This window comes from Gallinula chloropus (genome assembly GCF_964237585.1).
Source record: "Gallinula chloropus genome assembly, chromosome: 2".
Lineage (NCBI taxonomy): Eukaryota > Metazoa > Chordata > Aves > Gruiformes > Rallidae > Gallinula > Gallinula chloropus.
This window is the reverse complement of record NC_140086.1, coordinates 66643946-66656537: the sequence shown is the minus strand read 5'-3', so window position 1 is coordinate 66656537 and position 12592 is coordinate 66643946. Positions and strand designations below refer to the sequence as shown.

The 12592-nt window shown below is 37.7% G+C and overlaps 1 protein-coding gene across 1 annotated transcript in view; it reads left to right on the top strand.

The window, feature by feature from the left end:
- The window catches only part of GABBR2 (gamma-aminobutyric acid type B receptor subunit 2), a gene marked incomplete at both ends in the record, with an annotated part of 476157 nt that overhangs the window by 221056 nt on the left and 242509 nt on the right, over window positions 1-12592 (top strand). The window contains 2 exons of the mRNA XM_084260450.1: window positions 2677-2778; window positions 9517-9582. Of these exons, the coding sequence (XP_084116576.1) occupies window positions 2677-2778; window positions 9517-9582 (168 nt within the window). The remainder of the gene's footprint in view (window positions 1-2676; window positions 2779-9516; window positions 9583-12592) is intronic.

Genomic DNA, 12592 nt, shown 5'->3' with positions numbered 1-12592 from the left:
CAGCAAGTCAGTAGACAGTCTGAAGTCTTACCAAATGTCAGCCTTGTGTCCTTCACTGAAACCTATGTGTAAGTGTCAGTCCATTTTAGTAAGATCTAATGTGGGTTTTTTACCATTTTTCTCAGGTTAATAGTGGCCTAATTTGACTAAACTGTGTATGGTAAATCAGCTGGTTCTACCCAAATCAGCTGAGTAATGTTAATCTAGTCTCTTGAGATTAAAAGAAAGACTAGAAATAATCCAGAAAAAAATTCATCGGGACAATATCAGAAAAGCAAACCTGCAATTTACAGAAGAAGGTGGGACAATAAGGATGTAAGGCGTAGAAACATATGAGGAGTTGTATGCCTTTGGAAAGTACAGTTCTGATAGCTAAGGAAAAGTTTACTTTTCCTAAGTAACTTAGGATAGTTTTAGTGAACTTTCATACTAGGTAGAATGATTTTAGACATCTGCTAAACCAGGATGAAGAGAGGTCTATTTTCTTTTGTTATCACTGATGGTTTGTTTCAGAAAAGCAATTTTTCTTTGTCCTGAAAAAGATGTGTCTCATAAAGAGCACTTAATGGCATTGATAAAATATCAGTCATTCATTTTACTAGTATGCTAGCAGAAAAAGGAGCCACTACTGATCATTTTTTGACAATGAATACATTGTCACAGAATGCACTTAAAAAGTGGTTATAACATTACAAAAGGATGAATGATATAACTGAAATCTTGGTAGGCTGAACATTTTGACTGTGCTTCTGTAAAATAAAATATTTTTTAATAAACCCCCCCTGTATGTCCACTTGTTTTCATCTGGGTAAAAGGTTATAATGTAAAAATGTGTCTTAGCAATTTTAAAGCATGGGTAAAAGGGGTAAGATGAAGCAGAGGCCATGAAAGAAGTAATTAAGCCAGCCAGTTCAGGGAATACATCACTGGTCAACTAAGATGCTTGGCAAAACCAGCTTAAAGGGAAGAGAAGAAAAGTTGTTTGAGGATCAATTAATGCAATTACTACATTACAAAAACCAGATTATGCTGCTTTGTCATGAAGGAATTTGCAAAACCACAAAGATGGCTTTAACATTCCTCTTAGCTGTGCTGCTATTTTAACAGCTAAGCACCATACTGAAAAAAATCTAAATGCATGGTAACCATAAAAGTATGAAATACACCCAGCAGAGCCAGTACTATGTATAGGTTGGGATGATACAAATATATATTAAAGAAAGGCTGAAGGATTCCTGAAGAGATGAGTTTGTCTTGAAAGCAAATCTGGCAGCAGAGCTCGGAAGTCTCACCTGTGACCTTGCATGTCTCAGTGCATCCCCTTTCTTTTGCTATATACTTAGGCATGAGTGTGACAGACTTTCCTCCCAGCAAATCTAGCCATAGCTGGGTCTTATTTTTGCATGGATAAAATGTCTTCCCTTTATATAAACATTATGGTTATTTCAGTTCAAATGAAGAAGTTCCTACTCCTGAAGGACAGAGACCACTTCCTCTTCTTTACTTGACCATGTTGCAGCATATCGAAACATTTTAGACTGTTTTGAATGGACTGTGCTTCTTGCTCAAAGAATCCAAGGAAAATGAGGGTTAGGAGGGAGACTGAAAATCTGTAATTCCAACATTCCATAGAGAGGGTCATTGGAAAGTATCAGTATATGATTTATACGCTTCTAAATTTTCCTCTTTAATATCACATGTATTTCTCTTCCATGTATTGTATTTTCTGTTTGAGATACATGTTTTGCTCCATGCTTTTCTTGTCCTGTTTCTGATATAAGAAATAAAAAAGACAATCAGGGCAATGAGTGTATTCAAAATTGTATTAAATTAAAATTGGGGTGCTGTTCTCTTCATTTTGGTCTCCAGATAAAATTATATTTGCTCATCTATTATGAACAGTAATGTGAAATTCTGTTTTTGCAGTCATGTGACTGGAGGAAAACCATGAGTGTTTAAGACAGAAAACCTTGAAGTAGTTATATGAAAAAAAACCCACCCTACATCTGTAAACCAAATTACTTGCATACTTTCTGGCTTCTTTGTGCTATTAGGCAGCTCAAAGAGAACAGTCTCACCACTATAAAAAACCACAGGTGATAAAATCTATTGATAGATGTTTGCTTGTGTCAGCCTTGCACAAACCATACCACTCGCTGCCCCATGCAGCGAGATCCATGCTCTAAGAAAGGGGGAAGGCACAAATAAGTGCTTTAAGCTTTGCCAATCCCTAACAGAAGCAAGCTGAGCTCTGCTGATTCGTGCTTAGACCAGCTGACAGACTCAAATCAGCCTTCAGCACTGAGAAAACATAAGAGTTTCCTTGATGAGTCTTTTCCGTTTATACAGTCTTAGACATCACTTTGGCTGCAAGAAATATTTTGGTCTTAACAGCACTAGAAATATAAAAGAATTGTCCATCCCCGTGATGCACAGTGATGCCCACTGTGAACTTTTTGTCATACGTAGTAAAGCTCTTAATGTAGTAGACCTGTTGATGGTAGATTATGGAGGTAAAAAGAACAGTGTCTTGATCCAATTTTAGGCAAAATGGAAAAAAAAAACCACGGGTGCAGTGATCATCAAGATCATTGCTTGTCATTACAGTGATATATGTAGTCCATCTGCTTCCTTACTGTCAGTTCACTAGTTTGCTTTGTTCTCAACTTCTGACAGGTGAGGAATGATCTGACGGGTGTCCTGTATGGTGAAGACATCGAGATTTCAGACACTGAAAGTTTCTCCAATGATCCTTGCACAAGTGTAAAGAAGCTTAAGGTATGTGCTGCTGGTTGGGGAATAAAGAGAAAGTAATGATTATGCCATGGATTTAATTTTTTTTTTCCTTATAAAGCAGGCTAATAAACCAAAATTTACGTATGAATCATAGAATGGGTTGGGTTGGAAGGGAGCTCAAAGATCATATAGTTCCAACCCTAGCCATGTTAATAAATGGTGTTTTGAGGGCCTAGTCCTGCTTAAGTCAATAAACATGAATATCCTAAGTTTTTATTTCCTGATAGGGGCACAAAGTAAAACAAGTTGTTGTTAGCTCAATGTTTGTACCTAAAACATCACTCTTGGTGATACACGTGTGAAAACTCTTGAGGTTTAGAACCAGAACCCTTTTAAGTTGAATTATCATGTAGCAAAAGCATTGAGCATCTTTTCGTTGGCTTCATTACATATTTTAGATTAATTTCTTTACTTACAATTATCTACCTTATTTCATATGAATCACAGGAAATAAAAAATAAGAAAATTGATAGCAGAATACTTCACTATCCTTCTCCTGTTATGATGATTTATAAGGTTCCTGGTATCACATAAAATTAAAACAATATTTTAGCATTACCATGCTGTGCAACCAACAATAAACTAGACTTTGGAGACATGAATCTTAACCTGAATGTGAACATGAAAAAAGGATTGCACAGCAAGAACAAGCGCTTTCAAATGGTGAAGACCATATTATTGCTGGCATGTATAACAGATGATCAAAGCCACAAACCTGCAAATACATAAATATGTGTAAAACAGGTTTAAAGAAACACAATATACTGAATGGTATTAAAAGACTAAAGCAAGTATACTGACCTGCATAAAACTAGGCTGCTTCTGAAACTAACTGAAAAAGGTCTGAAGCATGGTAAACCTTAAATAGAGTGTGCTTTATTAGTTTCAGAGTCTAGAGATGCAAACCTGAATGTTTAAAGTATAAACAGGTGAAGACTATGTTTATAAGAGGCCTTTTATGTCTGTTTAGTCTAAGCCAGTTTGCATTTCCTGCCTGAGGTTGAAAAGACTCTGGTATGTTACCAGTAAAGTCCACATTTTTGACTATGTCTTTAACCCTGGCATAAGAAAACTAAGAATTCTGAAGGCAGAGCTATGAACTAGTGGGTGATGTAATAACTAAAAAAAAAAAAGCATGTAAGCATGCAGATTTAGGCTGAAGGTTAAGAGCAGCAATGAGATTTTGGCCTTCCTGTATGTCAACAACATGCAGCTTGTTTTATAGGCAAGACGAGAAGACTCTATCAAGCAACATATTATGTCTTGATTTGCTCTTCAAAACAAACTACTACAACAATAAATAAGCAAGTATCTAGACAATCGCTTATTCTGCACATATAGGAATACAGGGTTACTTTTCTTTAGTTAAATATATCAGGCACAACTTAACCATCAAGTTCTGAACATGTTCATTCTTTTCCTCAAGATGTAAACTTAGTATTAGTTAAGCTAGTATCTGCTTATTGTACTTGGATTAAAATAGACATAAAATACCTTTTCTTTTCATAAAAAAGTTTAATGAAATGAATGATTGTGCAATATAAAATAGAAGTATATGTTATGATTTGCAGAAATATATGTTTAATACATCACCTTAAATTGTACTACATTGACTCCAACCTCTTTGAATCACAGTTGGAAAGTAAATTTAGGTGTAAAGGATATCTTTAAAACCCAGCTTTCTGTTCAGAGAAAAGGGATGTTGGATGATATGCATTTGTTCATCAATGTAAATAATTAAAAATTTGAAGCATGCACAGTCAAGCTGTATGAGCAATAACACTTCAGCTTCCAACTTTCTTGTGTGTAGCACACAGGACAAAAAATTGCTATATATGAATTGCAGTTCAATGAAACCATTTCCATGTGATTTCCCAAATACGGTAGCTGTTTTGGTTACTGACTGAACATGATCTCTCATTCTAAATGTCAAGTTAATTAAGTTTTAAATTTTTGGGCCAGGAACAGGTTTGGATGTGGCCTCAGTCTAAGCAAATGATGTTGCACACTGTCACAGACATCAAGTTTTGCCAGCATATTAAGGTGGTGGGAGCTGACATCCTCTAGTTCACCTTAACCATCAGTGATTCCATAGCTAAGGCCAGAAGCTGAACTGTAGGTCATCAAGTAGATATGCAGGCACTTAGAGGGAAGAACATGTGGATACCTCTATTGACAAAGTTACTCAGCTTTGAGTAGATTTAGTGATAACATCTTGACTGTCAGATACATGGTAGAGAATATGACAAAGTATCTGAGCTGTTCAATTTCATAAAGAGCCTGCCAAGACATTGACTTTTTCTGGCAGATGAGATATTGTAGCAATTCTTCTCTGGAAAGCTGTGTAATACAACATTTTGGTGTTATTCATTAGAAATGAGACAGATTAAAATCTGATCACAGAAGGGAAGCTGTGCAGGCTGAAAAAAAAAAAAATAGCTGCCTATTCCAGCATAATGTGCATCACTCAAAAACTCTGAAAAGGCTAAAGAGTGTCTCATATCTGAGTCTGTTAGAAATGGCAGTGGAGGAGACAAGTTGTTCTTCATCCCTCAGTGGAGCATCTTAATGTCTCGATCCTCACTGTCTTCAGGGTTTCAGCTGTGAGTAGTACTGTATTGGATTTGCAAGGCAAGGTTTTGATATAGGGGCTGCAGGGGTGGCTTCTGTGAGAAGATGCCAGAAGCTTCCCCTATGTCTGACACAGCCAATGCCAGCTGACTCCAGGGTGGCCCTGCTGCTGGCCAAGACTTGAGCCCTTGGGCAACGGTGGTAGTGCCTCTGGCATAACATAGTTGAGATGGGAATAAAACAACTGTACACCAGAAAACTTTAGCTGGAGAAGGGAGTGAGAATATGAGAGAAAAACAACTTGGCAGACACCGAGATCAGTGAAGGAGGAGGAGGAGGAGGAGGTGCTCCAGGTGCAGGAGCAGAGCCCCTGTAGCCTGTAGAGAAGACCATAGTGAGGCAAGCTGTCCCCCTGCAGGCCATAGAAGATCGTGGTAGGGCCGAATTCCATCTACAGCCCATGGAGGACCCCACGATGGAAAAGATGGATGCCCAGGGAGGCTGTGACCCCTTGGGGTCCAGCTGGCAGGACCTGTGGCCCTGTGGAGAGAGGAGTGAGTCCACACTGAAGCAGGTTCGCTGGCAGTACTTGAGACCCTGTGAGGGATCAATGCTGGAACAGTCTGCTCATGAAAGACTTCACCCCATGGAAGGGACCCACACTGGGCCAGTTCATGAACTGTGGCCCATGGAAAGGACCCCACCCTGGAGCGGGGGCAGAGTATGAGGAGTCCTTCCCATGAGGAGGAAGGAGAGGCAGAAACAACATGTGATGAACTCACCACAACCCCCATTCCTTGTCCTCCTGTGCTGCTGGGATAGGTAAAACTGGGAGTGAGGTTAAGCCTGGAAAGAAGGGAGGGGTGGGAGGAATGTGGTTTAATATTTGGTTTTATTTTCTCATTACTCTACTCTGAATTTTTATTTTTCCTCAACTGGAGTCTGTTTTGTCCATGACAGTGAATGATCTTTCCCTGTCCTTATCTTGACCCGTGAGTCTTTCTCATTATATCTTCTCTCCTCTGTCCAGCTGAGGAGGGGGGTGATAGAACAGCTTTGGTGGGCACCTAACATCCAGCTAGGGTCAACCCACCACAAGTACCAAGGACACTTTATACTTAGTGGGTAAATAATATCCTCACCTGTAAGCAAGGAAGAAGGGAGCAAATGAGTGGTTCATTTTTGAGTCTGTACTGTAGTCTTCATTTATAAAACATATTTTTATGGAGGGTCCACCACAACTGTGGGTAAATGTTCTTCATTTTCTTGTTTGAACCTTAGTCCATATGGGAACATATGTATTGCTTACTGAGGGGCAAAGCTTAAATGCTGATATTGCTACTCTAATCTCTGAGAAGAGTAAATATGACAGCTCACCATCTGGCAAATGGTCTAAACATTGGTCTTTTTATATAAGTGCAGTTTTGGGAGTTGCTTTCCCCCTGGGATGTTTTTAATCATCTCATAGATCACCTGCCTGGTTCCATGAATTAAAAACTCTTCTGTCAAATTCACTTTAGCTCCATGCAAGCAATTTACAACTCTATGAGAAAGAGTGCTTGACACTTGCTGGGATGCAATGAGTGACGACTTTGGTTAAAAGAAGTTACGCTGTGTTAACTTGCATCAGTCCCATGGGGGTTGGTGTAAAGAAATAGTACATCTGTGACAGGAAGTCATGCCATTTGATACTCAGCTAATAGTGTAACTGAAGGAGGGAAAAATTATGCATGAGACTGTAAGGTGGTCATGTACCCAGACCAGTGAGCACTGAAATGAACCCAGCTCTGATAAACCTCAGAGCTGACTTCACTGCCCACCCAGATAAAATCTCTGCAAGGGATTTGAGCCACGTCCAGTTGCATGAATTTGAAGCTTCAGTTTCCCCTGTGCAAAACACAACCAGTAGACCCAAGCCTAGCACTGAATGGATCTAGGCTTATTTACTGTGTTAATTGCAATTCTTTAGGAACAGATTTGGGAAAAATGTGGAGGGATATGAAAAAAGCAGAGTTGAAGAGAAAGAGGCTTAGTGAAGAATATATTATTGCAAAGAAGAGAAATGTTATGTATGGTAGAGGAAAAGCCATTGTAGAGACTTTCTGAAATTAGTTCCATCTACATGTGTTCTAATATGCAATTCTTTACTTACATGTTTGCACATTGAATTATCCATTCTCTTTAACTGCAAGCCATGAAAACCCAAACACTGCATCTCATAGCATCATACTGATACCTGCTTGGTTCTAGAGCCACAGCTGATCTTTGAACTTAAGCCATGAAGCTTTCTAGTTGAGTGTCACAGATACTCCAGAACGGAGGGGGGAATAGGATGAACTATATAACTATGCAGTTCTTGTAGTGTTTTACAGTAAAAATTTCACTGAGGGAACTGTACTCTGGTTTATGTGATCATCAGGTGGAAGTAGTGTCTTAAGGCATAGTGCACTACTAAAGGCATTAGATCTTCAGTTTGATGGTTGTCGTGTAGCCAGTGAGCAGCATTGCTGCACAGGCACTATAGAGTTACTCTCTATACCTTGCCTACAGTCCCCAGTGCCCTAAAACTATGAAGCTGCACATTTTCTGGTTTGGTTTTTTTTTTTTTTTTAATTTGGTTCTCGTCATGTTGTAAAATTAGAAAAGAATTTATTAAATTTTAAGTTTAATTGCTAGCTACTGGGTCATTTATTTTTTAACCAAACTTTTTTACTCTTCTTTTCAACTATGAAACCCGCATTTTTATGATCAGTGAAGTCAAGTGATTCATAGTCAGAAATCCAAGGTGACTAGAATTATTTTTTTAAATGTGAAAAATAGAAATAATGGATGAAAGATATTATTGCTGCATAATTCCTAAATCTATTTATTGTCCTTACAAAAATGGTAATATCGTTGTTGTAATCTGCATAATTTGTTTGTTTAGTTTCATGTGACATTGTTAGATTTGTTTAAAAAAGAACCTAATCCGCTTCAGTAAGATTGACATTACTTTATCAAACTCTGCCTAAATAGAACATTAAAGAGAAGTGGTCTTACTGCAAGTGCACAGGTTCAGAATGAGCAAATCATATTACATTCTTTCCAGCTTTAGCCATGCAAAGAGTGATCCTAATTTCATGCATTTAGTTGCAGAAGCATTCTAGCATCTTTTTGCACTGTCCATCTTAACATTTTCTGTTCAACAGGAAGTAAACATTGAAATTACCTAAACTGAAAATCTTTGATAAATTGATTTAATTAAAACTGAAATGTTTTTGCCACTGAAATTCACACTGAATCATCTGTTACTTTTTTCCTTGGAGAGGGAAAGAGCTATTAGTAATTCTAACCAAGTGTTTTATAAAATGAAAAATTAGATTTGCTCAAGCTTTTGCTGAGACCTCAGCTTTTTTGTGAAATGAAAGGTAATATTAAGTCACAGAAAGCTCTCTGTTCTGTGTTTTATAGGTGTTAGCAGCAGTTTTTCACGAGAGAAAAAAGCTAGCCCTGTTCCTGAGGAAATATTTTCCTGTATATTTCAGAATATTTTCTTAATATATTTCTAAGTATGAAAGCAAAATGATCGCTTAACTTCAGTTATAGATTCTTAAAGAGTGCTGATTTTTTTTTTTACTGTGTGGAGGTGGGAGGGAGAAGGAGAGGAGGGATTGACAATGTGTTATAGTGACTGTAGAGGAGATGTATGAGTAAAACCTTTAAAATTTACTAAAGCAGGCATAATATCAAGGCATTTTATCTCCCAAATCTTCAGTCTCTCAGCTTTACAGCATTAGTTAATGTGGGCAGTGAAAAGCATATATTTTCAGCTGGTTTTATCATGCAAAATTCTAAAAGAAATCTTGCAAGGAATCAAAACAGTATTTGAAATTTTAGTGTTGTTGATTAGTAATATTTGACAAGATAAACATTATAGGTTTATTCTCATTAGTGGTTTTGCTTAATCATTTTCATTAAAAACCTCAGGTGCTCTCTCATATAGTACTTCAGGTCCTTGTACTTATAGAAAACGGAATAATTCTGAATTAATTTTGCTGTCTGAAGCTCTGATCTGTGCTAACTCTCCACACAATTGGAATGGTCAAGTGAAGTGGTTTCTGGAAGGTCTGCAACTGTATTTAACTGGCACATATCTTATTCGATCTGCAGGGTAATGACGTTCGGATAATCCTTGGCCAGTTTGATGAGGAAATGGCTGTGAAAGTTTTCTGCTGTGTAAGTAAATATATATATATATATTAAATTGCATATCAGAACAAAGAATGTGTTACATTTGAATAAAAAATAATTCGACCATAAACATTTCTTCGTGGTGTTCACCTCGGTCAACGGTTATATCCTAAACAGAGCTTACACATGCTTAGCTCAACTTCTCCTTCAATAAAATGCTTTGTACTTGACTTCAGTGGAATTTAGGCGTGGACTGAATTGTTAGCTGGTTCTTATTGCTTTCCTGTAGAGGAATTACACACCAAATTGAGCTTGAGCATTTCTCTTCAAGTGATATACAGGCAAACACTTTTATACGGAGCAGCAGATATAAAGAAATGCAAGATTTGAAGCCTGCCCAAGAGCTGTGCCCTGGTAGTAATGTGTCCATGTATGTGGTTTTGCATGTTTAGCTATGAAAGAATAAGAAATTCAAGCAGTTCCTATACATGTTAATTAAGCAATCCTTATAATTTCTGCTATTCAAAAATGTTGCTAATTGTACAGTTGTCATTTACTTCTGACTGTTGTACATTTTATGTTTTTTACATTAAAGCAAACATTAGCTTGTAAACAATGGGGTTGCTTTTAATGAAAAGAAACATAATAAGCCCAGCATACCTAAAATTCTTTTTTCTGACCATTTGTTTGTGTGTGTGAATATGCTGAAAACATGCACAGTGTGATTACCATTGAAAACAGCAGGATTAAAATGTGTATCTTTAATTGTACCTTCTAACAAACAAGCAGATTTTAGTGACCTAAAATTTGTATTGCCATTGAATTCTTAGTCTGAATAACCAGATCAATCCTGTATAAGCCAAGAACACAGTAAATATAATGGAAAAGTAATAAAGATGGCATCTAAATTTGAGAGGGTGTTTTTTAGTGTTCGCTTTGTTACCTGCTGAAGCAAGCAAAGGAAGGGCAGAAGTTCACAACCTGAGTGTGCCATACTACACATTGCAAACACAGATTGGCTCATATTTAGCAGCTGTCCCAGTTGCTGCCAAAATTTGGAAAGGAGATTGTAGAGTATATGTGGAAGGAACAAGATCTGTTTGCATCTAAAAGGAAATGGAAAATACAGTCTTCTTTTTTTAATTCTTCTCATCTTTGATAGGTCTTTGTATATAGAATTTTTTTTCTAGTATTTAATTTGGATTGACAGAGGTAATCTCCCATTTTTTCATTCCTGGAAGAAAGAATAGTCCTTCCACAGCCCAGATGCTCCTTAAATCTCTTGTGGTTGGGCTGTGTTTTCCCACTGGAGGGGTCCCAGTCAGAACTGTCTTCCAACCCAACATTAGACAAGAGATTAGTCCTTAATTATGCCACTGTCCTCAGTATCTCTTTGCCTTCCCCTGCAATCCTTTTCTAACCCTCTGTGCATGTGAGGCCACTGAAGAAATCCTAGAAGTCCTTGGAGGGGCAGGGTGTTCTCTTGTCTGCACCACTCTAACGTGAAGGAGTTCAGGTGGGGATGATTTGGTACTAGCACAGGAAATGTGTGTAACTTGAAGCAGTCTAAAGAGTGATGGCTGCTTCTAAAGTACATTACTGTCAAAAATAATGCAGTGGATTTTTCTGGAGCCTGGAAAAATCTGAGAGATCTTGTATATAGGCTTGTATTAATGTATTTATATGAGAGTTCCAGCAAGTGACTGAATGTAGGAGAGGGCAGTTCAAAGTAGGTCACTTATATATTAATGTGCTACAATATGTCAGTAAGCTTGTTATTAGTCATAAAATATATTGTTGACTCATACACTCCTACAACTATGTGTCTAAGATTGCAATAATTTAGACATCTCAAGTTTTTTAAGCCTTTTACCCAGGTGATTCTTCTGACAGGTTTCACTTGTGATTCCTTGTTTTATTTTGCCGTGTGGCTCCAAAAGCCAGAGAAAGACTTTGAATTTCTTAAAGGAAGGTGCTATTGTACTAGTGCAAGGTTATTATTATTATTTTCTGATTGTGGTTATAACTGGAATATTATTTGCTAATGATGTATGTAGGTGGGAAAATCTTTGTAGTCTGCCTCAGTCTTCTGTCTGCGTTCAACAGTCATATGCTGTGAGGTTCCCTCAGGACATCCATTGGATTTTACATAGAATCATAGAATCATTTTGCTTGGAAAAGACCTTTAAGATCATTGAGTCCAACTGTAAACCCAACACTGCCAAGTGCACAATTGACCCACGTCCCTAAGCACAACATATGTGTCTTTTAAATACCTCCAGGAATGGTGACGCAGCCACTTCCCCAGGCAGCCTGTTCCAGTGCTTGACAACCCTTTCTGTGAAGAAATTTTTCCTAATGTCCAATCTAAACCTGTCCTGGTGTAACTTGAGGCCATTTCCTCTTGTCCTATCACTTGTTACTTGGGAGAAGAGACGACATCCACCTGACTACAACCTCTTTTCAGGTAGCTGTAGAGAGTGATAAGTTCTCCCCTCAGCTTACTCCAAACCAAACAACCCCAGTTCCCTCAGCTGTTCCTCATAGGACTTCCGCTCTAGAGCCTTCACCAGCTTCTTTGCCCTTCTTTGGACACAAGATGCTCATTTTCATTTTGGCTGGTTATTTCCTCTCCCTCCCTCCAAACACACATACAGACAAGATGCAGAAAACATACTGAAAGAGAAATTTAATAAAAGACAGGCTAATTCAGTGCAAAATAAAAAAAAGTGACAGGACTGAAATGGATGTTAGCAGGTGTTTCCTTCATTGATTTCATTAAGCTTAGCTATTCATTTAACACTAGTGTCAAAAACATTGATTTTAATTGTATGGGAAATCTTATCTTTATAATGTTTTCACCTCAGTGGGCTGTATGTAATGGTTTTTTGTGCAATAGGAATTAGGATATTTTGCTCACAATGTTAACACCTCAAAAATTGAAATGGTCAACTGTGTTGGGTAGACATCATCTTTTCCTTTTTTTTTTCCCCTTCATTTAAAATTGCACCCTCCCAAAGAGAACCTCAATTCTGTAGAAAAATTTTATTTTAAA